Below are 26,300 nucleotides of genomic sequence, written 5' to 3' on the forward strand. Positions count from 1 at the left end.
CGCCATTTGTGCCACCTCCTGGGCTGCCAGAACAGCGCTCCAGTGCGCTCCGACCCCAAAAGACCCCTGATCTTGACATAAGTGAACACAAAGATGGATGCCAGGACTGGCAGGCTCTATACTCCTGTCTAGGCAGCGGCCCTGGGAAGTACATGAACTTGTTCTGACAGTTGCAACACCCGCTCTACCCTGTCAACATCTGCATACTCTGGACAATGGACTTGCCTCACCCTAAAGCTACTTCTTTTCAGACTCAATCCCTAATCCTATCAATCTCACCTCAGCCTTCCTCCCCACATTTCCTTTATAATAAAAAATCCCAACTTCTACTCCTTTTGCACACCACAAACCCAAGTGGCTCATCAAGTAGTATTGTTTCTGTTTTGATTAGTTTAAATTACCAATCCATTAGTTCTTCAACCACTGAAGAAATAATCAGGAACCCAACCCAAATTTTATTTTGAATCTAGAAGAAACCTCTGGTATGTTTTGTCCATTCCTGGGAACACTATTCAGCCATTCACAGACGCCTCTAGCTAATCTTATCAGAAGCACATTAACACCTTAGTTTACATCACACCTCAACTCTCATGCAAACTGTCATAATTTTTCCAGGTCTTTGTTTATTCTTGGAAAGCCATTTTTGGTATTATTTTGAGGCACAAATGTCAGACTGCCTCAGGACACATTTTTCCTATAAAAATAGAACACAGAGCTCGGTTTCTGTGTGTCTGCCACAGGCACCCACTGGCAGCACACACCCAAATTCATTTGGGTTCCTTCCATCTTCATAGCCTCTCTTCTGTGGACTTCTACAGGATAGGTAATTATAATTCCCAAAAGTCTATTATTCCTGCTCACCTCTGTATTTCCACTACTTTTATGTTTTTAACGCATGTTTTATTTCTGTATGTATGCATTTAATTACGATTTCTTCTTTTAATAAAAACAACCCTTTTGGTTAAGCTACAGACTGGTTATTGAGAGTTCTCTTAAAGGGAAAGATCCTCAGCGACATAGGCAGTAGATCCTCGCTAGTACCCCACCTCTCGCTGAGGCCTGCCATTTAGCTAAATTCCCCCAGAAACTGAAGGAAGCAATTCAGATTCTTAAATCTACACTCGTAGGTGTAACAAGACAGAACAGTCTAGAACAGTCTAATATTTTTTTGCCCGAAGCCTTGTGCCAGTCAGGTTGTCCCCAAAACTTTCTGTTTTAAGATATTTTAAACAGTAGATGTCAGGGATTGAACCTAGGCCTATCAGCATGTGATCAATCTCTGAACCATGAGATTTCACCATATACATTCATGCAGCATATGCTTTCTGTCTCTTTCACTCCAAATTATTCCATTTGGTCTCTGGATTCCAATATCCAAGTAAACTTTGGCAAGCCAGAGTTAGCCCCCCGGCAACGTGCTACTTACCATGGATTCAAGGCATATAATATTTGCACCTGGTACAAGAAAACTCAAACCTTCTTCTGCATTTTGTAGAATATACTTATTACATTTATTTTGCAGGTACATTTTTAAGAGAATTTTACTCTTGACTAGAATAATCCTTTTAAGGAACAAAAATTCCTCTGTAAACATAGCATCACAATTTAAAAAATCAGGTTACATTTGGCATGTAAAATACTATGATTTGTGGAGATCTGTGCATTTCATTTCATGGCATTGTCACATAATCATTTCTCTTTCATCTAGACACAACCTAAGATTTGTCCTTTATTTAACAGATACGAAAGAGGTAATCTGTACACACACATACAAATTGCACAATAAATACAGTACCTGCCACATTAATCTTCTACAATATACTGTACATTCAAGTGAAGGAAAAAAGTTTCAATTGCCCATGTTCACTTAAGTGAACCATTTACCATAAATTAGTGTTAAAAGTGCTACTTTTTCCTGAAGTAAAAAATACAAAAGGCTACAGTATTTCATTACCAGAAGATCCCTATACTTTCCAAATCAAAGAACCAAGACTTCCATCACAAGACACTATATATATATGCAAACATTTTAATAGCCTTTCAAAACGGTACAGACCTGAAAGACTTGGGGGGGGGACCTTAAAAAGCCACACATACAGCACAACTGAGAATATCGAGCAATTTCACTTGTCACACCCTGTCTCACCAAATGAAGTCAGAAAGTTGATGGGCACATTTGCTTAATAAAGAGAGGTAGGCTAAAAATCTAAGGCAAGTTATCAAGATGCTCTGTGCATGAGTTTGATGGTAACCACATGTGTAAACTGTAAGTGTCGTCCTGGGCAACAGGGCCGGGGCCACTATGGTGTATCTTTCGCAGCTGCTCCTTTTTAACCTGGCTTGATTTTCTGACTGCAGGAGTTTTATCCAGAAGAGTACTTGAACTGGGAGGAAACCAAACAGAAAAGAATGAGCGTGCCTGTGCTTATGTATATTTACATAAACAAACACAAGTATGCAATATGTATCCTAAACTTAGCCCAATTTGGGACCCATCGAGCCAAATGTTGCTCACCAGCCATATATTGTTACCTGCTAATGACAACCCCTTGCTTCTGTAGTACCAAGCAGATTATGGATTCTGTTGCAGGATAAAGGGACTCTCTAGCAGGCTGCCATACATACCTGGAAACTGAGTGTGGTCTGGCAGATCACAGTAGTTTTACACAGTGTTTGTGGATGGGGTGTGGGGGACAAAGTGACAAGATGCCCCAGAGACCTACAAGGCTGAGGACCCCAACGTATTGGTTTATATGACACACAGTTAACAGACAAACACATTTGGGCCACCCCAGACTTTGGTCTTCAGGACATGGGTTTAATGAATGTACTATCATTAAATGCTACATACAAGATTCTTTAATACATTAAGTAACTCCTTGATGTATGTAAATATGCTAGGTTTTCTAGTGAAACAACTGGGGTGGGGAAGGACTTGCCTTGTGGCATCGCTCTGCAGCCCCAGATGTATCATCAGGAGCATGAGTCTGAGAGAAACACCAGGTGCATTTCATACTTCAGTGCTTAGTATTTTGGGGGAAGGGAGAGGGAAGAGTGATGGGGAAACGCAGATACCTGTTTGCAAGGTCATGCTGAGTAGTTTGACAAATGTCAGAGAATGTGGATACATTAGACAAGTCACTACATTTCTTCTGGTGAGACCTGAAGTTTGTCAATGGATTATCAGAGTCAGAACCTGTAAGACAAATGGTGCTTATTAGGTAACAATAATATCTGTTAAGGAAGGATATGTGGGACAACACATTGAAACACTGTGTGGGGTGGGGGGAGAGAAATGGCAACACGGAAGCATAAGCAAGCAGTACATTTAGGATAAAGAAAATAAATGCAAGGTCATGCACAATGAGCCTCAAGGCTATCACAAACTTGGTGAATGGAAGAAACTTTAATCATGCCTCACTTTGCATTTGGGCTTTGCTTTCTCCTCCTCTTCACCGCAGATTGCTTGGAGGCAATCCTTACATGCCAAGTAACTTTTGGCAAGCCTATGTAAAGATATACACATCCACAAAAACTACCTATTACCATATTTGCATCACTGTGTTACATTTGCAAGACTTAAAGGCCACAAATCCTTTGTGACTTCCCCATGTCTAGAGTGGACCCACCATCCATCATGTGGTGCAGGAGGCTAAGTTAGTGCTGGAAGGGGATACACTGTGCAAATCTTCATTGCCTCCAGAGGGAGAAATTTAACAGCATAGCAGCTAATGACTGCAATGCTGCCGTACACCAACGGTCTACACAACAAGACACAGTTGGCAACCTGAGAAAATGCCAGCCTCCCCTTCTCCAAGCATCTAGTACTCAGCCCGTCTCTTGGATGCGCATTTTCCTTCCCATATCATTTGCTGGGTGCAGTGAGGAATTTATATCAAAACATGCACCAGATGTTACTGGGGCAAGAATGCATATTGGGGGGGGGGGGGATTGGACCCATAACTGCATTTAACAGGAGTTTAACATCCAATTCCATCTTCAGGTTTTCAGTGGAGGTTTTTCTGAGACTGAGCTGGGTGCCTTGGTCTCAGTGTCCTGAAATGTTAAGAAGCTGCAAACCAAGCTACCGGTGACAGCTTATTTAACTGCATTTGTAGTTCGCATTTCTCAAAAAGCTACAAGGCGGATCAATTAAAATATTTAAAGCCAACATGCATGGTAAGATCTCTCTCTAACACAAATACCAAAAGCAGGATGTGCTAAAATGTTCTGTTTTCCTAAGTCTAAAGAAGAATAGGAGTGTGGAGGGCTTTCCGAACTTCTTCTGGTAAATTGTTCCACCAGGTAAGAGCCACAACTGGAAAAGCCTGAGGCACAAGATGTTATATATTTGAATGCATCTAAGTGAATTTGTAGTTATGTTCCACTCAGTTGCTTGTTATGTTGAATCTGTTGTTCATTTTCTTGCATTAGCTGTACTTGATGATGCTGTGTCTTAGTAAAACCGTTAGTTCCTAGTTCGGCCTTGTGTGAGAGTCTTCATGGAAGATTTTGCTACCATTGCAAATATCTTACAACTGGCAAAGAGGATGGGATTGAAAAGGGCTTCTTATGATACAGAACTGTAAGTAGCAGGGAAACAACAACATGAAGTGGTGGCGGCTACAAGCATGGACGGCTTCAAAAGGGAATTAGATAAGCATATGGAGCAGAGGTCCATCAATGGCTATTAGCCACAAGGTATAGATAGGGACTCTGGGGGAAGTGATGCTCTGTCTTCTTGGTGCTTGGGGAGGTGGTTAACAGTGGGAGGGCTTCTAATGTCCTGGCCCCACTGGTGGACCTCCTGATGGCACCTGTGTGACAGAGTGTTGGACTGGATGTTTCCTCATTTACTGCAGAATTAAACAAAACTTTTCAGAACATTGTGATTTAAAGGAAGGAGTACTTTCCAAGATACTACGGAGTTGAATGGGCTACTCCCGTAGGTCCAGTTCAAGGGGGGGGGGGCAGTACAGATCTGTGGGAATTTTAAGGCCACAAATTGAGGATATATTTGCCAATTTGTCAGGGGGCAAATGATTCAACAAGACTGATCTGCAGATGGAAATAGAAGAAGACTCCAAGGCATACCTCACCATCACTACACCCAATGGTCAGGGCTGGCTTGAGGTGTTTCTGCACCCTAGGAGAGGCTGCCTTGTGGATGCCAACCTCCCAGTGGGGCCTAAAAACAAGCCAAAGGCCGGACCCGAGAGCAGAAATAGGCCCCTACCCCACAGCCCCCACCCCCTGTCCTCTCTGGGGCTGCCACGGTGGGGGTGCGGGGACTGGGTGGGGCGTGGGTGGCGGCGGGTGGATTCTTTGGCGGTGCCCCCCCGACTTCCCCCTCCCACTGGAGAAGGGAGGGAGACCCCCTCCTCCAGCCAGACGACTCTCGAGGCCGGGGGAGAAGCTGGGCTGTCATTTTGGAGCGGGGGAGGGCGGGAGGGGACCGCGGGGCTTTGTGGTGGCTGTTACCATGTGTGCTTTAAATGTATTATTTGTGCTGTGCTGATGCTGTATTGTCTGTAAAATGTCTTTGCATTTTATGTTTGTGGAATATGGGAATTGCTGTGTCTTGGTTTGCTTTGCCTTCCTGTTTGCACCTGGAAGCTGCTATGTGCAGGGCTTGTGCTGCCTATGCTAATGGACACGTGCATACCCAAACCTTCCCGACATGCCTTAGGACAAAGAAGACCTTTGCCTTAGGACAAAGAAGACCTTTGCCATTAAGCTCAGCCTTTGGAGACTTGGAAAACAACAGGTCTCCCACCATTACAGATCTCCTGGAATAACACGTAACCCCACATATCTGGTTTGGAATCACAAAAGGACAACATCCTGTTATTGCCTTCCTGGACCAGGCAACATCTGCAAGTCAAAGGTTGCTATGGGAATACAACTTTGACACCTTGCCACATGGCTCCCATTGAAGTTAGGCTTAGAATTTGAATATCGCCCCACTCCCCTCTAGGTAAAGCGTCACAACCCGTCAACCTATAGGTATAGAGAAGGGGACGGATTTCAGGTGTAGATTGGCCTTATGCCAACCCCCAAAACTAGGTTTTAAAAAGAGAAACACAGCCTTTGTTTCTCTGGAAGGAAGGTAGTTAGCTAACCATCCCTCTTATTACTTTCACCTTTGCAACTTAAGTCTACTGCAGGTGATCCTTAAGTGTTCTCTGGAATCACGACCAGAGAACCCACATGTGTTTGGCTGGACCATTCAGTGTGTTTTTAGAATCCCTAAAGTCAGTACTTTTGTTTCTGTTGCAACTGCTGAGAAGAATTACTTCTCGCCTAGAACTCAGATAAGTATTAACGCTACCCTTCTGTGTGCTACCTCATTGTTTGTTGAAGTTATTATTTTCATTACTGATTGTTTTCTGTACCTACTGTGAACTTAAGGAACTGTGTGTATGTGTGAACGCATCTGTTTTTCGTGTGCTTGAGAAATATTTAGTAAAGACACATTTATTCATTAAACCTTAGTGTGTTGTCTCACTTCCTGGGAAATAGGAGCGTTCGTTCTGAATCTGCCCTCTGTATACACGGGTAAATTACTCACGCACACCCACTGCCATACATAAGACAGAGTTGGGCCACGGAACAATCTCAGTAGGAAGAGTTCCGGTTTCACGGCAGTGACACCTGAATTATGTGGCCAAACCCCCCTGTGTGGTACACTGCCTGCAGCTGCCCTCCCTGTGCTGCCAGCGGCTGGGAGGCAAAGGGCAGAGTGGCCGGCTGGGAAAGCAGAAGCCTCCGGGTCAGTCACATCACATCAGCCGCTTGGGCAACTTTCACGCCACCTTCAGCAGAGGAAGGGGGCAGAATGGAGTGGCGGTGGGGGGGAATGGTCGCCGGGTTGCCTGGGGTCTCCTTCATGGCCTCCGCCTTGAGGGGCTCCAGTGTGTGTGTGTGGGGGGGGCGCTTCTTCAGGATGGGGCAGAGGGGTCGTCGCCCTTCTCCTTTCTCTCTCTCCCCCTCCCCCCCACCTAGTCAGCCCCATGCGGACTGAGATTCCTCAGGGGCTTTCGCCAGGGACTTCCAGCCGAGCCTCTTTCACCAAAGTTGGGGGCGGCGAGAGCGCTGAGGAGGCAGGCAGGTGGGTGGGGGGAGGGCCAGAGGCAACAGGGAGCTGCCCAAGACGATGGATGTGCCTCCTTGCCGCTGTGCTGGAGCGACGTTCCTCTCTGCCATCCTGGGACTGCAGGCAGGCAGGCAGACAAAGCGTGGGACCATGCCACCGCTCCTTCACCCACCTCTGCCACCGCCACCTCTTTCTCCCAGAGCTTGCTGGAGTCAGGGAGAAAGAGGCGGCAGCAGCGGTATGGGAGATGCAGGGCTTTTGGTGGGAGCTGGGGGGCTTTGGTGGGGGGGCAGGTCCAGTTTGGCGCCCTAAGGGCCGGCCTGTGCTCTAGGCGAATGCCTAGTTCGCCTAGTGGGTGAGCCGGCCCTGCCAAGGGTGAGTGGTAATGGACCACAATTTACCTTGGAGGAATTTAAATCTTTTATGTGCCACAATGGCCTTCGTTATATAACTTCTGTACCACATCACCCATCAACAAACGGATTGGTGGAAAGATTTGTACAAGCCTTGAAACCCATGGCAGCTGACCATGGCTCTTTGCCGAAGAAGCTAGCACAGTTTTTATGGGCATATCACAATGCTGCTCACACCACCACTGGTCAGTCACCAGCAATGTTGCTTATATCGTAGGCATCTATGCTCATGTCTGGGTTTGTTGAAACTGGAGTTATGCATGCATGTTGAGAAGCAATGATTTGGTCAAACACCTGACAGAAGATGTGGCACACCTGATCAGCTATGTGGGCCAGACACTGCTGGCACAATTACAGGGGACCAAACAAGTGGCATCCTGCTATTATCCACCACCAGACAGGTCATTTATCTTACACAGAAGAAGTATCACACAGCACACTGTGGCGCCGTCACAACAATCAGCTAAGGGGCTCAGGAGTAACTCCAGCTTGGATGATCGGACCAACATACTCAGAGCAACTCATGATACCATCTCCAGCAGCCCAGGCAGGGGATAGTTCTAACACACCTGTATTAGAAATACTCTTATGGCGCATCTGTGGAAACCATCCACAACAGACGTGCCTCAGCAAGACAACTGCACAGATGTAGAACCACCATACAGAACTGAGCAGCAGAGAGTTTGAGGCTACCCTGAATGGAAGCACAAGCCACCTGAATCTACCTTCCACTGTTCTTCACATAATGCTGGGGGGGGGGGGGGGGATGACTGTTATATATTTGAATGTGTCTAAGTGAATCTGTAGTTATGTTCCACTCAGTTGCTTGTTATGTTGAATCTGTTGTTCAGTTTCTTGCATTAGCTTTACTTGATGATGCCGTGTCTTAGTAAAACTGTTAGTTCCCAGTTTGGCCTTGTGTGAGAGTCTTCATGGAAGATTTTGCTACCATTGCAGATATCTTACAAAGGCTGTGAGAGATCTCAGTTGTCTCTACAGCAGGGATCTTCAAAAGGCCATGGTCAGATGAACAGAGGTGAGACAGCAGAGCATGATAGGAGAGGCAGTCCTGCAGATATATAGGCCCACGGCCATGAAGGGCTTTATAGGTAATAGCCAGCACTCAATGAAGTGACTGCAAAATGTGCAAGTTTGTACATTAGGATTTGGATCCAGTGATGCACACACAGAAACAGACTTAGCACAGTTCTGTTTGCACAAGACCTGGTGTAACATCTATTGCTTTCCTACAATACTCAGAAACAGAACACACAAGATCTCACTCAAGCAAAAATTTAAGTGGGAATACAAGAAGTCTGACATAACAAAAGTGGCTACTGCCACCTTTTTCTTATACTACTGTCTTCACAAAAAGCTTTACCACAACTAGAAATTTTGCACTGGATTCAACCTAGAAGTGGTATAAGCTAAACTGCACTTGATACAGATTTGAGTGATGGTGATTTACACTTCCCTCCCTTTTCCTCCTTCCCTCCATCAATATACATGGCTTGTAGGTTTACTGTTGAAGAGAGTGTGATGTGTTTAACAACATTAGAAGTCTTACTTCCTGAGAAGGCACTTCGATGTTTCACGTATTCAAACTTATTGGGCTCAGAAGTCATATTTAAGAACTGCTGCTTCAGCCAAGTTCCACGGTCTTCCTCAAAAGCCTTCCTCTACAAGGGAAAAATGGGAGACCCTTAAAAGTACACTCCACAGTGGATCAACATACATTTGGGCACAACATCATTTTTTAAAGCACAGACAGGCTTATGACGATGGAAAACTATCAGAAAACTAGAGAGAATTCTTGCAGAGCTCTGCAGACACAGTGAAGTTAGTAAAAATGGTACACAGGTGGTTCTGCCATCAAGTATGGTTGAAAACGAAAAGCTTCTTCACATTTATTTTACATGCTTTTAACATGAATGGAAGACCTATCACACAGGTGCTGAGGAATGGCAGTTAATCGCCACTTCCTGGCACATCGCCTTTCAACCAGTACACAGCACGCACACTAAAAACCAAGCCTGCTGAATAAACTGGTCTTAGTTTTTGGCAAATTTGGTTAAACTCCTGACAACTACTGAAGGGGATGATTGCCAGCATTATAAGCAAACATACTGAAGTATTAGAGTACCTCAAGTCCTAATCTAATAGCGGCTTCTGTAAAACTTTTGCGCTCTTTTTCAAAATTCCTCTTCTGTTCTTTGAAAAGTTTCCATTCCTCCTTCAGTCGCTCTTTTTCCTCCAGCAGGTAACAGTCCTTTAGTAACAGACTGGTATCATCATCAGATGGAGAAGTTAGCTGTTGCTAGAAGGTGTGACATACAGAAGCATCAGCAGTACTTATATGGAAGTTACTGTTCTGCTCACAACAAAATTACTTTAGGTATTATTAGCCAGTTCTGAAACTTCAGCTAAAAGATTGCAGGATATACAATTTTTAAACACAAAATTAACTTCCAGTTGTTAGTAACACATGATCAAACATTGGGGGTGGGGGGAAAGTGCGGCGGCGGCGATCTAACTGGATACAAAACAAACAACATTTGAGTCCAGTGGCACCTTTAAGACCAACAAAATTTAATACTAGGTATAAACTTTAGTATGCATGCACACGTCATCAGACAGTGAAAAGGTGTGTGTGCACAAAAAAGCTTATACCCGGAATTAAACTTTGTTGGCTTTAAAGGTGCCACTAGACTAAAATTTTGTTCTGTTGCTTCAGACCAACATGGCTACCCAACTGAACCTGGGTACAAAATAGCACCCTAGGCCAAGACGGCAGGAGGCAAAAAGCTGAAGTACCAAATAAGGAAAGAGACTCCATTTATCATCAGTATTCTATATGGGAAAGTATTCCCATACACATATTTAGACTCAAAAGTTTTTTGATCTTTGCATTCCTGTCTATTTGTCACATTTTAATGGGATCGTTCCTCCAAGGAGCTTAAAACAGTGCAAAGAGTTCTCCCTTATGTTCTCCTCACAAAAACTCTGGGAGGTAGAATTAGGTTATGAGAGGATGACAGGCTAGAGGTCACCCAAATGAGCTTCATGGCTAAGTGGAGGTTTGAACTCAGGTATCTCAAACCCCATCTCACACTCTAACCACCCGGAATCATGAGTACTTCTCTGGGAAAATATACTTACCTGTAAGAGTTGCTGTTGAGTTTTGATCATTTCCTTACACTGCTGAATTTCCAACTGTAGCCTTTCGACTTCCATTTCATGCTCTTCTCTTGAGATTGTATTGTTGCTGTTCAGTGTTTCAGAGTGCACATGTAATACTACAAGTTTGAACAGTGACTTTCATTTATTTATTTTATTAACTAGTGCATTAAAAATCATTAAACAGATTTTTCTGTATTATGTTGTTTTTTGCACAAAAATAATACCCAAGAAAGTTAGTCCTCTGTACAGTGGAGAAGGTGAAATATACATGAAGGCATTCCTTATAATTAACAATCAGACCACTAAACTGTCTTACAGAGAAATCCTAAAAAGAGTTTCTCCAGTCTAATCCCACTGAAATGAGTGAGCTTAGACTGGAGTAACTCTGCATAAGGCAGCACTGTTAGTAGTTTATACTGCCCAGGGAGGTCAGGGCTTACTTAAACCTCATCAAATAAACCACCAATATACTTCAACAGCAATTATGCCAAAATCTACTGAAAACGTCTGCAAGGCTCCTAACTGACTAGGTGGGCAATCCAAAGGCAGAATGGCCCTTGAATTTACTGGGAACGTTTCTGGTGGGTCACTGACAACCAAGCGCAAGTTGAGCGAAACAGCCCCTAGGGTGCTGACAGTGTGGCAGTGGACCCTGAGCTTTGATCCAGACTGTGGAAATGACAATGGTTACCCAACAAGATGGGCCATCTAACACAGCTAGGCCCAGGGCAGTTTTAACAACCTAATCTGCCAAAGCAATCATATGCTGTTAATGCATGACAGAAATCTGATTCTGTTAATGTACAAAGGAATATTAAACATCACTAGGAGACCAGAAGTAGAAACACCAATATGCAAAACCCTCAAGGGATAATGTTACAAATGTGCGTCGGCTAAATATTCAAGTCACTGATCTCAGTAATATCCAGCCATAAATCTGTTCCCATGATATGCACGGGCATGTGCAGTTTAACATTCCCATTGTCAGGAGACAAAGGGTCAGTGCCATTCTCAAAACTTTTTCAACTAAAATGATCCAGATAAACTGTTTTGGAGATTCAAATATATGGGAAAAGAAAACAGAGACTGAGACACTAAACTTACCACAAATGGTTTGGCAGGTATCCTTGTATGGGCTGTGCCTCCTCCTTGCTCTCTGGTCAAAGCATATGCAACATGTTCCCAAGGCTTCCATTATCCTGAGGAGGCACTCAACACCACCCCCCAGTTCATGTTTTGCCAGATTTCAGAGGAAAACAGATCCCCATGGAACAAAGTTTGATCCAGACCATCTTGGAAGAAGCAAAAGACCTCTGTTGCAAGTGCACTGGATTTCTTTCTGCAACACTACCTGTGGCTTCATAGTTTCTAAGAGTAGAAGAACTTCTTAGATGCCAAAATCACTTCAATAATGTTTTCTGGATAGTCATATTCCTCTAGTACTCTCAGTTTCCATACAGAGAGGTGGAGCTGACCCAGGTTAATATGGAACAGAGGACCCTGTAGGAAAATGTTGTGAGCTGCCAGAATGATCTATCATAGTTGCTGCACCATTGCTATCACATCGGAGAACCAGGGTCTCCTTGGCCAGTGGGGTATGATGAATATGACCTCTGCTGCTTCTTTTTGTGCCCTGTGGAGTGCCCTGGCTATGAGTGGTGTCAGAGGAAAATAACTCATTGTTTCCAAAGGACTAAAGTCAGACCAGAGAATCTCTGAAGTGGAAACTGAAGGGGGGGTATTTTTGCAAACTCAGAAGAACCAGTGCAACGTACAGAGTACTCAGCAGCAATGTTCCCTCTAAGCTGTGGAGTCTTGTGAGCAAAAATTCTACTATGTGAGCTACTGGCATGAAAGTTGTGAGCAAGTGATTTGGCTCCTGCATAAATTAGTTTGCTCTGGAGCTGTCCTTCCTGAGCTAAGACAAAAATGTGTGAGCTGGAGGCTAAAAAACTGTGAGCTAGCTCACACTAACTCAGCTTAGGGGGAACACTGCTCAGCAGTACCAGTACAAACAGAGTGCCCAGGAGAACCCAGTGCCACAATGCCAGCTGATGTCAAGCACAGAATCACAGTTCAAGCGGGGGTGGTGGTGGTTGGGAGCCCAACAGAACCACTGCAATGTACACTGCCCAGCAAACCCAGTGCCTTATGTTCATAATATTAACAAAGGTTTGCTACTATACTAAATACATTCTGTCTCCAAGCAGGATAGGGATGAGAAGGTCTTGAGACCAAGAAGTGAAAATAAAGGGGGGGGGGGGACACATGGAAAAATTAGGCGAAGGGAAACAGAAATGAATGAGAAATGCGTGGAAGAGGGGAAGATAAATTAAGAGAGGGAAAAGTTGTTTTATCTTCCTGCAGCACCTTAACTACAGTTTTGCAAGATATGGCTGAGCTGGGTGCAAGGAAAGGAAGAAAAAAAGGCCAGACTATTGGAGAAAATGACCTGCAGGCTGGCAATTATTGTAGCAGCTATCAGCCTGCTGACTTGGTTGTATGATTTGTTAAGCAAATTTGTGTCAGTCTTGGAGAAAGGGGAAGTCTAGCCAATCCTAGAGTGCTTTTTACTATGCTCAGACTTCCCTGTGCCCCTAGTGGCTGCACCCAGAACTGCAATTTAAAAATAAAAGGAAAGATGTTCAGCTGGACGCAGCATGACACTGGCTTCAAGGGCCCTCCTAAAGCTGCACCTAAGGGCAGAGCACACCCCACCCCGCCCCACCCTTGGTACACCACTGCCTGTGTGGCAAGTAAATGCCTCAAAGTCCCAGAGAAAGAAAGCCTCTGTGTAGTTTAAGCCTAAGCAGCTTCATTATGCCCCCCATAGTTCAAGCCCCTGCCCCTGACTGACAGACTGGTGCACCCACTTATCTGGGGTGGAACAAAACCAAGTGCAAGCAAAGAACGAAAGTCCACTTCCTACTATAGCATCAGGAATTGAAGGGCTCCTTTCTGGTCTTGTTGGCTGAGGGACCCTGCTATATGTAGGTGGGTATGGAAGTGAATCTTTCTTCTTTTCCCTAGTCACCACCAGGACTTCATTCAGTGCTGCATCCCCAAAGAATTTCTCTCCCTAGTCTGGGACAGTGGAGAGGCTGTTCTTGGAGAAGTGACCCACCCTCCAGTGTTTTAGCCCTTGGTTGTGGCAAATGACAGAGGTGAAGGTTAAAGAGCAGGCAGAAACTTGCACAGCATCCAAACTGGCATCTGCAGAGAATTCACAGGCTCTCTTGATTTTAGTATATTTTGTTTGAGCCTGACTGGATGGAGGCTCTAGAGAAGACAGAAGAGGCTTGGCAAAGGCTGAGGCCTTGTGTGGTTTCTTGAGGGACAACTCACTTTGTCATTTTGGTCTCTGGGCCTACTGTCCCCATTTTTGGGGAGAATCACCCTTGAAACAATACTGGCAACTGTGGCATCCACTAGAGGTGTCTTCAAGGCTTTCATAGCGGAAGCGGGGAGACTGTATATTCTTTTCACAACCGAGGTTAAACATTTCTCTCCTTTCATCAGGGGAGGCTCACTCACTTCTGAAGGTCTTGTACAAGGAATATGGAAAAGGAACGACTGCAAGGGTTGGGGCTGCTTGGAAAAAGAACTTTGCACGCCCCGTGAGAGGTGTTTTGCGAAGCCACAGGGGGAAGCTTCTCCTGTGAATCTTCTCTTCACCTCCTCCTTGGTGTGGAGGGAGAGGAAGGAGAGTAGAGAAAGGGGGAAGAGGAATCCTCACCCCTCTTTTTATGGCATATCATATTTCACTCCTTTCCCCCCTCAGATCCTGCTTAATGTCCTTTAGCAATTATTAAACTCTTTTAGTAATGTAGGCATAGAGTTCCAGGTGGAGTGAAGCCTTGTCAATGATGATGGGTGGGGAAGGAAGGAAAGTAAAACCCTCTGATGGCAAATGAAGCCCCCCTCCACTGCCTGCTTGGGGCTCCCTTCCCATGGAGAAGGGGGGGGGAACACATCCTTTCAGCTTGTGTACTTGTTGAGGCTTCCTGGCCTTGTGAAGCTATGGGGACAAGAGGTGCTGGCTGAGATGAGCAGTGTATGTCTCCAACAATGGACCCATCTGCCCCCAATGCTTTGGAGCACAAGAGGTCCACTCCCTGTCCTTGCTGTCGCTTCTGCAGGGAGACGAGAGTAGCAGCATAAGTAGAGGTACTGGCAGCCATCGTAGATCCTTGTCCTGGGGCCTCAGGTGGCTTGGCTCCAATTGCTGTCTTGGGCTGATCTGTCAAAGACAGCTTCTTCTTCACTCTTGTTGATGCTGCTAGCATGCCAGAAGCAGAGGAAGCCAATGCTGATTTCTTCAGCTATTTTGCATCTCCCCCTGTTTTCCCCCCCACTCAATGAGGTGAGAAAGCTGTGAAAGCTCATCCACCCACAGAGCTGGTAAGGCACAGACTGGGGCAATCAAGTGCCTCCTCAGGATAGTCGAAGCCCTGGCAAGAAATGTGCACATGCCCTGCCCAAAGAGCAAGGAGAAGGCGCAACAAGGATACCTTCCTCTACTGATAGAGAAGCAGACATTTGCTATATTAAAAATTAGCCTACAAGTTTTAAAAAGTCAGTTTGATGTCTTCTAAATTATTCAGATTTCGCTTTTTCCTTGAGGATGCAGTGCCCTGGCTTTACCACCTTTGCCAGGCTGTGTCCTGGCCTTACCATCGCTATCTTCAGCCTGTACCTGCCACATAACAAGTGACCAAACTGATCTGGTGTGAAGTTATGGGAATTAAACAGTCACCTAAGTAATATTATAAATAATCTTTACTCCTATTTACTCAATAATGTTCCAGCATTTTGGTTGTGTTTTAAATGATTGGTACTTTATGTTATATGTTTATATGTTATGATAGGTTTTAATTGTATTTTTATATATTCCCACCTGAGCCCGCCTTGGTGGGGAGGGTGGGGTATAAATTAAATCAATAAAATAAAATAAACTGGGTTCCCCCCATTCTAATTTATCTCAAATAAATAGAAATAGTAATGTTAAATAGTTTGTTTTGTAGGGGAGAGAGCCTTTGGGGGGGGCAGTTTGGTGTAGTGTTTAGGAGCGTGGACTCTAATCTGGGAGAACCAGGTTTGATTCCCCACTCCTTCACATGCAGCCAGCTGGGTGACCTTGGGCAAGCTACAGTTCTCTCAGAGCTCTCTCAGCCCCATCTACCTCACAGGCTGTCTGTTGTGAGGAGGGGAAGGGAAAAGAGAATGTAAGCTGCTCTGAGACTCCTTCGGGCAGTGAAGGGCAAGGTATAAATCCAATCTCTTCTTCGGGCTGCGTCCATCTCACATCCTACCTTGTGCAAGTGTATACAGGCAAAGGGCTGGAGCAAGAAAGGAAGAACAGCTGGGAATCTGTTCCCATTCTTAGGTCCACTCCATATCTCCACTGCCAAAAACTGTCTTGCAGTAACTGCTACATAATTAGTTTTCATGTATGCTATTATTCTCTATTCATTATTAATTTTCACAGCCAGTGACAATTACAGAAAACAATTAAAACAAAGCTTTCACAAGCGCAGTTTTGATCTCAGCTTTACCTTGATTGTCCAGCTTTTCCACGTGGTTTTTCAGCATTCTCCACTGCTTTCGGATGCTATTAGCCAACTGTTCACGCACTGTGTCACAAGACAGTTCCCATACGTTCTCTTTATTTACTTCTCCAGAGTCATCCTCCACATCCGACAGGACCTGTAAAAACAAACCTTACAAGTTAAGTGACTGAAACACATAGTGAGGTCAAAACCCTCTGGGTTGGAGCTCAATTTTCATGAATAAAAATGCTTGCAGATCTTTCCAGAGTCTTCTTGTGCCTTCCCACCATCAACTGCCCACACCGAAAGGGTGACAAATCTGAACAATATGCTATGCAGCCCAGGGGGCTGCAGCAAACAGGAATTTGGTTTAAATCTGCCCCTTGTATGAGATCAACTCCATGGATTTTAGGGGGCTGGGGGCATAGGAGACTGCTGATGGAAGGGGAGGGCAGGAAGATACACTACCACAAGCCATCTCATCCAATTCCAGGGGTCATTTCCTCCAGGAGCGCAGCTCCGGCAGTAAAGAGCCCAGGGGGCAGGCACGTGCAACAAGCCCCACCCCCTGCTCCCAGCAGCCCTCAGTCAGAGCAAGAAGCAGTCAGGTAAGCTGCAGAGCCCCCTCCCCCGGCCTCCCAGTCCAAAACAGTCCAGTGGCACCTTTAAGGCCAAGTTTTATTCAGGTACAAGCTCTCCCTCCTCTGTGAGGACAGATCTGCACGCCCCCCCCCCAATAGCTAGCAATCCAAAACAGTCCACTGGAGCCTGAGTGGTGGGTGTTGCCTTCTGACACACTTCCGGTGATGTCAGGGGGTGTGGCATATGCAAATAAGTTATGCTAATGAGCTCCTGCACCTCTTTTTCTATGAAATGACCCCTGACCAATTCTATATGTAAATTGTGGGTGTGATTTAGTGTTTACCACTGACTTGTCATCTAGAACTAACCAGTTCAAAGTTGTCATGAGAGTCTAGCCATTTGGCTCTCTTTTGCAGAAGCAGAACTTCAAGATCTCCTGGAAAAGTCCACTCCTTTTACTGGTCTTTACCTGCTAACTCCTTCCAGTTTAAAAAGAGCAACTTTAATGCAACATTTGAACTCATTCTTTCTAGATGTGGCATGGCCATATGTGATGACAGTTAACTACAGAAGTTGTACTGACTTTGGTGGTGTTGTGTGTGTTTTTTAAACACCCTGTCAAATATTTTTGAGACTTAACATACATGTGAAAAAGCAGCCAGCAAGCTTAACTATCAAGGTAACAACAATTTGATGTTATAATTATTTAATATAGAACAAAATTCACTTGGAGTCCCCCTCCAACTTCCCAGTTTCCCTTGTATTTTAACCTGCTTCCCCAGTTACCCAGGTCAATCCTATAGACTAGAGTATTCCTCATGCCAGAATTAAGCATAGTAGTAAGTCCATCTATTGACCCTAGAAGATAACCACACATTGCACTCCATTACTGTAGAACTGTACTGCATGCAGACTCCACAAAGTCACAGATTGCCAGGTATTGATGAATATGGAGGTGGTGGTAATGATTGACAGAGATTTCGAAACAAGCAACATAGTACAAAGAGAAAGCAAGAGGAATCAGATTCAAACAGAACTCTGTCCACATTTAGACAATTAGTTAAGACAGAAATGAGTTTAGAAGTCTGCAGGCTCACACATTCCCCCTGCCTCTGGGTACAGCTCAGTAACTGAAGACTTCAGCTTTGGAATCCTGATATATATAGGGCAAGGGAGCACTATAGTTTGTTAGTGCCTCCAATGTGAATGAAATGAAAGACAAAGGTTTAACTACAAATGTAGAAGTCTTCAGTATAAGAGGGGAAGCCAGCCATCCAGCCCAAATCTGGTCCCCCCTTTAATGACAAGTCATGGCTTGTTGTCATGTTTCTGAAAGATAGTCACTGTCACTGTACTGTAGAAAATATCCAAAAGAATTACAAACTCAGACCACCAAATTTAATCTAGCCCTGCAATTTGTGTAATAAGGAAAATGAGATGCTACTTAGGAGTACTGATAAATTTTATGATGGATTTTAATTGTATTTTATGCACTGTGTAAGCCGCCCTGAGCCTGCCTTGGTAGGAAGGGCAGGGTATAAATTGAATAAAGTAAAGAAATACTGATAACACAGGGAACATTTTGAATATAAAGAGCAACAGTTTCCAACATTCAGCAGTTCTTAAAAAGCATTCCTAGAGGTAAGTCATGCCCATCTACAAGCTACATAGAAACGTGCTTTCCCATTTTGTCATACAGAAAAAAAGAAACAGTAATACTATTTAGCATTTTCAGCACTTCATATACATGATGTAATCCTTACAATGGCCTTGTAAGGTACGCTAATTTTATTAACCCCCATATTATAAAAGGAGAACCTAAGGATGACAGAGAGAGGCTTGCCTAAGACCATCTAGTGAATTTGTAGGAGAGATGAGATTTGAGCCAGGGGCATCCTGGACCAAAACTCAGCTACTTACCCACAGAACCAGACCTGTTAATTTTATCTACCCTAATTTTCAGAGCTACACAAGAGGTAGCTGGTGGAAGCTGAAATTCTCTCCTTTTGAAAGCAGAGTTCCAGAAATCACGTGCAACAGAAACATACATTTTCTCGGGAACCTGTGATATCATCACATCATTGTGCAATGTTGTTAAAATATAAAATAAATTCAAAACACGCACATTTACAGTTCCACTGCCATCTTCCGCCCTCTCTCTAGGTTTCTGTTTCTGTGGTGGGAGGAGAGAGATTATCTCCTTTTTCATTTGCTGAAGCAGCTTTTTAAGCTCTGCGTTTTCAACCAGAAGCTGTTTCTGCCGCTGTTCATATTCATTAAGGAGAACTTTGTACATTTCCTCTTCATTCCTGAAAGCAGAGAAGTTAAAATAACTACATCTGAAGTAATTCCAGAGAGGCAGCCACATAAGTAATGAAAATAAATAAATAAGTGAAGTTTTTATGAATGGTGCTAGAACATGGAAGTTTATGCTAGAACAGAAACCAGTTACTCTTTAAGGCAACACAAAACTCCTGTGTGTTTCAGTCTGACATGCCATCGTATCAGGCAAATTTTCTAGAAAGGCAGGAGAAAGTTATTTTAATAAATGATCATCAGCAAGAGTAGTTACACAGAAACAAATTTACCTAGCTTCTGTTTTCCCAGTTCTCCAGCCACCTCGCTTGCCATCAACTCTCCCAACATAGTTCAAAACATCCATAACTACAATAAGGAAAGAAATTCATACTCATTGAATGATACAAATAGACACAATTGTTTTAGTTGCATATAATGATTGTGAAACTATAGGCTTTACCCAGACAGGACAGACACAAAGAACATCAGAGAGCACTGCTTTGGTTTCAAACTGAGCTCACTTCAAACAGACCCTTCTGTACCATAACATTGTCTGAATCTCTTCAGATTTTAACACTTTCTTATTATTCTTTTATAAATGCTTTTGATACAACAGTGTCAATGCTCTTGTCTCCATGGCACCAAAGAGAGCTAAGCGGGAATCCTCTGTCACCTCTTCCTAGTCAGCTGACTTGTAGATGGTTAAAACTGCTAGAAAGGAGGAGAGAAAGGGCCTTGTGCTTGGATAAGCACTAGAAAGTGTCTACCATGAGCTGTTCCCAATGTGGGAAGATGAAGTAAAAAGCCCCAGAGCACAAGACAAATTGATGACCCATTCCACTTTCAGATGTGTGGATATAGACTTTGTTATGCCTTCAACAGATTTTCCGCCAAGCTTCACACCCTCCACACACAAATTTCCTTTTCTAAGAACATACTAAGAAAAATCAGGACAACCTGCTGTCAAGATATTGCCCTTTAAGACCTGTGTTTGCTGAAGCTAGGCCCCGTTCACACGGAAAAATTGCCACGCTGAAGACACAGATGATAGGCAGATTTTCCGGGTGTGATCATATCGCAACATCTGGGAAGCGTAGTGCACCAGTGACTTGTTGCCGAAGATGCGGAGTAAAAAATCACCACATACGATGTACTAGTTTCCGGAAAACGCGGGGCAAGAGCGGGCGTCTGATCGCGTTTCCACTGGAAACCCGTGGCATCTGGTGCCTGCCCATGTCCTGTTGCAAACCGGATGGGGTTTTTTTTAAGTCTCCACAGGATGTGCACAAACGATCATGAACATGCGCAAACTTCGGTGAGACAAAAAAAAAATCCTGTTTGCCACGGAAGCGGCGTGGCGCGATTGCCGATGTGATCACACCGTGCTGCTTATTTGCCGCGCTGCAGACTAGCCGTATGATCGGCACCTAACGGCCTAACCACGAGACCTTGACAGGATGTCTGATTGGGCTGCCGTACGTTACTTTGTTCCGGGGCAAACAGCCACACTTCCCCCCCCCCCCCCCCCCCACTGGGGCCCTAGAGAGTTAATGTGTTTTAGCTGGATGAAGTTAGCATAGCAGGACAGTTCGGCTAACATCTGTTACCAGTCACCGGCTGGTGTAATCTAGTGCAGCTGGCTACTTTCAAAGTCACCATGACTCAGGGAGATCTTGACAGCTGAGCATCTAAACTTGCCACTTGCAAACTTCTAATTAGTTAGTAATTGGCTGAAAGCTAGACTGCTATTTAGTAGGAAGCAAAGTAAGGCTAAGAAGGCTGAAGGCTACTCGTGGCTCAGTCCAGAGAGAGTGCCATGGTAACTACGCTGTATCTGCTCATGGTGTTGCTGGAGTGAGAGGCTGGGACGGTTGCAGGAGGCATTCCAAGCCCCTTTCCAGGAGGCTCGTCGGACCAGACGGACGGTATCTTTGCCACAAGGCCATTAAGCCGGAAAGAGGACTGCTATTCCCAGGCACCAGCCCAGCTTCTTCAGTTACTGCTGCTTTGAACCAACTGCTCAGGATAAGTAACTTAGATAGACAGTTAGGTTTATGTTTCTTTGTGTTTGTACCTCATACACTCCCTTTCCCCTACTTGTCTGTTTTTATTCGTTTATCGTTTTGTAATAAAAATATATTTTTTTTTAAATTGGATTGAGTCACTGCCCATGTATTTGGCTATTGGTATTAATTAGGCTTTAGGAATTATAAACAGCAATCTCCCTCCCTTATCCCTACCCTGGGTAGAGTAAATAACCCTGTAGTCTCTGAGGCAGCCCAGAGAGGGGGCAATAACGCAGAGGCAGAAGGGCGGGGTCGTGACACCTGCACCCATCCCGAGGGGCATCCCTGATTAGAGCTCTGCTTTTAGGTTGAATCCTCAGTGTGTGTGTGGTGGGGGGGGGGGATCAATACTGCATTAAAAGGGTACTGATTTTCTTCCTATGTCCAAACAGTTTGGATACAGATATCCCAAGACATGGTGTTCCCTGACGCTTCAAGGTGTGCTGCCACAATTAGCTATGACCTAGGTCTGATTCACATAAGGGAATGAGATACCAGAGCCCTGAACTGTGATAATTCAGGTTGCAGAAAATGGGCTCAGCTTTAAATTGTTCCCTCACACACAAAATTCCCCATGTAAACAGAAAATAAATAAAGCAGAGAGAACTTCTTATTTGGTTTGTTCAGCTTGTTTTCTATTTGCATAGGGGCATATTAAAAAACATGACCCCTACCTCTACAGTGTGAAGTAGCAAAATCCATTTCTAAGTCAGGACTCTGCCATGTCATTCCTCTGTATGTGTTAATGGCCTCGTCTTACCATACACTGCACCTTTCTCCTTCTTTACATGTTTATACAGGCATAAAAGTACCTGAGGAGACAAGGGATCCACTAAAGCTGGAATAGGAAGTAAAAAGTAAATGTCTCTCCCCACACACACAAATTCTTGCTTCCACAGATCTGTAACATACATACCAATTTTTTTATCCTTTTTGTTCATAAGAAGCTGGTGAAAACGTTCTTTCAGTCTGTTGTATTCTCTCTCTTTTCTCTTCATATCATGATTGTACTGAGTAGCTCGACTTGCAACTACATTCTGTAGCTTCTGCACCTACAAAAATATCATCATTTTAAAAACTTATTAAGATTTTAAATTAAAGTTTCCTGCCTCCTTAATAAGAAACCTGCTTAGGATCAGAAACTATGCTCAGCCTCAATAACTATACAATAATCAAGGAATTCCAACAATTAACTGAAGCAGATGTTGACCGCAACTGAAAGCTAAGACGGCAGTAATTATAAGAAGGAGTATGATTAAAGGCTTTTTACGGGAGCAGCTCACTCAGATAATCATTATTTGACCCAGATCTCTTGGTCTCTTGCCTGTTTGTATGTTCAAGGGGTGAATCAATGGTTGAAAGAAGAGGGAAGTCAAAATCCATTGGTATGTATGACGCTTGCGCCTTGTACAGAGTTAGACCATTATGCCATCTAGCTCACTCATCTACTTTTCCTGCCAAAGACAGAAAAGTCCTCCCATTACTTGCTGCCTGAGACCCTTTAACTGTACATGTCAGGGACTCAACCCGGGAACATCTGCATACAAAGAAAGTGCTCTACCACCAAGCCACAGCTCCTCTCAGCCACTACCACAAGATAAATATTACAGACTTTAAATTTCTAACAAGTCTTTGCTGAGAGTGTGTTAAGGTAAAAGGTACTTTAGTATATACATGGTACAGCTGTGAATTGGTTCAAAAGTTTTGGAATATGGTAGACAAAGAAATAATCAATATGGCAGGATGTACTTTGGACTGACTTGTTCAGGGAAGTATCAGTGGGAATTTTAAAAAGAACACCACAACTTGCAGCAATTATTGTAGCAAAAATGATGATGGCCAGGTCTGGAAATAGCTACTAACTCCAGGGGGAAAAAAAGATATTGGTTATGTAAGATGTGAGATGTAATGTTTATGGTTAAGATCACAAACTACAAATACATGTGGTAAGAACCTGGTCTCCTTTTATACATTTCTGGAATTTATAAAATCCATTGCATAAAAATAAAGAGTGAGGTATTGGAATGTATTTAACTGTTTGGTTATTATTCTGTGGGGTTATCTTTTATAGAAAGAAGTTATAAGTTTTTGTATGTTTGTTCACTTTATACTTTAATTCTTTGTGTTAATGTAAATCAATACTTGTTTGACTTACTTTGCTTTTTTTGTAAAAACAATAAGCATAGTGATCTTTTAAAAATATTAGGGGTTATATAAATAATAATTAAAAATAATAGGAGTTCTTGATTAGGGATGGGCACAAACTGGTTCACCAGCCAAAATTCAGCACAAACTTGGGCTAGTTCAGAGCCCCAAAAGAATGTTCAGGGAAATTTGGGGAAGAGAAATGACCAGTGAAATGGCTGCCACCCATTTCAACCTCAAAGCTGATGGATAGACCCACTCCGCTGTTAGGCTGAAATGACTGTGAGCCATTTCACCGGTTGTTTTCACTTCCCCCAGCTTCAAAGCAGAGGGAAGTGAAACAGACCGGTGAAATGGCTCACAGTCATTTAACCTTTCTCGAGCAATCCTCCCCCCCCCTTTACCCTGGCTCCCACCAGGAGAAAGTGGGAACCAAACTCACCGGACTGCCTTGGTTCGGGTGGGGGCCTTTTGGCTTGGTGGCCACCACAACACTGAACCAGGTTTTTAGGTTCCTGCCCATCCTTACTCGTGATTCACTGTAATCTGAGTTCAGTATAAGCAACTGAACAAATAAAGCTTGTTGATTCCAGTAATAAGGAGCAAACTGGGTACAGAGTTCTCTAGAAGCACACAGTGACCTCAAAATGAGGCAAGATAATCAGTCAGCCAAATGGCAGGACTGGACTACCTTGCAATTATTTTCCCTATGCAGCTTCAACCAACATCTTCTGAATGCAAGGAAATGATTAAAATAAAGTTCTGAGTTACCAGATTTAACCATCTGTGTGAAATATCAGTCAACCTGCCATCCCATCACACCACCACCCTCCAATTCCTTATGTATGAAAGGACTGGGTCATATCTGATTTTAAAACACACAGACCCTAATGCATGATACGATGGTAATATATGGAAGCTTGCTCAGTGACCTGGGGCCAGTCACACACAGTCAGTCTAATTCACCACACAGGGCTATTGTGAGATTAAATGGACAAGACAAGAATGATGTACGCTGCTTTGGATTTCCATTGGAGAGAAAGGCGGGGTATAAATGAAGTAAATTAAAATTAAAATGACAACAACAATAATATCATCCTGGCCACAGTCATTCCAATACAGACCACCATGTGCACAGTGGACTTCCTATAAAATGAAATATGAGCCGAGCTTAAGAAGTCCTCCTAGCCCACCAAAGAGACAGTTTCCACGCAGTGCAGGCTGACTAACCTCATCTTTTTCATTTTTGAGTAATTGGTGCAAGTTTCTGTTTTTGCATTGCAGTTGTCTATCTCTTTCTTGAAGCCCGACTGTTTCTCTTCTAGAGGTTTCCAGCTGTTCCTATTAAAAGGGGCCAAAAAAAGCATCTGCAACTTAATACTTACCAGAAAGTGCCAATGCACATTGGCTACTAATACTTTACCTAGTGCACTAATGCTCTTAAATGCCACGCTCATGGATCAAACTGAGTAGAATAGAATTTCTAGCTTTCTTTTCTACATAACTGCAGTCATTTCACTTCAACTTGCCACCTACACTTGGGGTGAGGAGGGACTATCCCCAGATGAGCACTTGCATGTGCCAAACTGAGCTTCGCACATGGTAGTTTATTCAAGGACACTACCACATTCAGTAGCCATAGCACTGCACCTTCGCACAACGCTACAGCAGCTGCACATATAGCAATCTGTTTAATTGATAATCTAAGATCTGTTATCACTCTAAGGCTTGAAGAGGGAAGATGAAAGCCAAATGTGCAATCAACACAAAACACACTGCATGTCAAAGACAGAACTGTGCTGTCTTAAAGAGAAAGCGGCGTGTAAATCCATTGCTCTGAATGAAGTGCAGTGCCATGAAGCCTGCCTGCACAGATCTTCTTCTTAGGGGTAAGAAGATAGTTACAGCACAGAGACTAACAACACAGCTTCAGCAGCTTTGGAAGAATTGAATAATTACATTGACTGGGATTCATGGATTCAATAAATTTAAAAAGTATCACTTCTGCTTCGACAAAAATATCATTTTATGTTTAAGCCACTGCTGTACTTTTGAATCAGACACACCATGTCAGAGGTTAAGGACTCTACAGAAAAGTGATTCACTGCCTGCTTTGACAGAGAGGCCAGTCTGAGTGACTGCGACACTAATAAGGTCAGACACAAAGCAGTCTCTCTGAATCAAGTAAAGCAGATTTAAAGTTCTAACTTCTAGCCTGGCCTCAGCTTTTAGTTGATTAGAAATTAATTACAAGGGTAATAATGACCAATTCCTGCACTTCTGTGTACTGAGGCTAGGGAGTGCATGAAACACACATTTGGGTGTGGGGGAGATATCATAATTTATAACTTTCCAAGACTCAACTTTTCCTTAATTTGACTAGCAAACTTCCAGGTAAGGAAAAAAAAACTAGAACATTTTCACAAGCTGAAGAGTTTGGTAAGCACAATAGCAGTTAGAATGCCAGAGTAGGCTCTTTGGAGACCTGGGTTCAAATCCCATAATCTGCCATGAAATTACCTGAATAACCTTGACCCAGTCAATTCTCTTCTCTCTCAGCTTAATATAGCCCATAGGGCTGTCCTGAGGATGCAACAGGGTAGGGAGAACCCTGTGCACCATCCTGAGCTCTTTGGTGGAAGGGCGGGATAAAAAGATACTAGATAGACACATATCAAAAAGTTACTGTACCTTTAATTTAGTATAACAATTTTGCAGGTGGTCCATATCGCTGCTCAGTTTGAGATGCTGAGTTTCGGCTTCTTCTTGAGCTCGAAGATGTTTTCGCTGGAGCTGCAGCAGTTCATTCATACAGTTTAAAACTGACACTACATACAACTCTTTACCTTTGGAGTCAGCATAAAGCGAAGGGAAGCCAAGTGTGGTCAGCTCCTACCGCAGGAGAGAGAAACTAATTAAAACCAATCCCTCTTTTCCAACCAGTACCTCAGACGATGTTCAGATAAGCATC

General features: G+C 43.7%; 1 protein-coding gene across 1 annotated transcript in view; it reads right to left on the bottom strand.

Moving 5' to 3' along the window:
* Positions 1-1,523: 1,523 nt before the first annotated feature.
* Positions 1,524-26,300, bottom strand: part of SSX2IP (synovial sarcoma, X breakpoint 2 interacting protein) — a 32,658-nt gene continuing 7,881 nt past the window's right edge. The window contains exons 4-14 of the mRNA XM_015419390.1: positions 26,021-26,221; positions 24,560-24,670; positions 22,101-22,236; positions 19,409-19,484; positions 18,946-19,129; positions 16,245-16,395; positions 10,669-10,805; positions 9,653-9,826; positions 9,077-9,188; positions 3,076-3,196; positions 1,524-2,384 (exon numbers count right to left, since the gene is read on the bottom strand). Of these exons, the coding sequence (XP_015274876.1) occupies positions 2,207-2,384; positions 3,076-3,196; positions 9,077-9,188; positions 9,653-9,826; positions 10,669-10,805; positions 16,245-16,395; positions 18,946-19,129; positions 19,409-19,484; positions 22,101-22,236; positions 24,560-24,670; positions 26,021-26,221 (1,581 nt within the window). The 3' untranslated portion in view covers positions 1,524-2,206. The remainder of the gene's footprint in view (positions 2,385-3,075; positions 3,197-9,076; positions 9,189-9,652; positions 9,827-10,668; positions 10,806-16,244; positions 16,396-18,945; positions 19,130-19,408; positions 19,485-22,100; positions 22,237-24,559; positions 24,671-26,020; positions 26,222-26,300) is intronic.

This window comes from Gekko japonicus, unplaced genomic scaffold (genome assembly GCF_001447785.1).
Source record: "Gekko japonicus isolate JY-2015 unplaced genomic scaffold, Gekko_japonicus_V1.1 scaffold494, whole genome shotgun sequence".
In the NCBI taxonomy this organism is placed as follows: Eukaryota; Metazoa; Chordata; class Lepidosauria; order Squamata; family Gekkonidae; genus Gekko; species Gekko japonicus.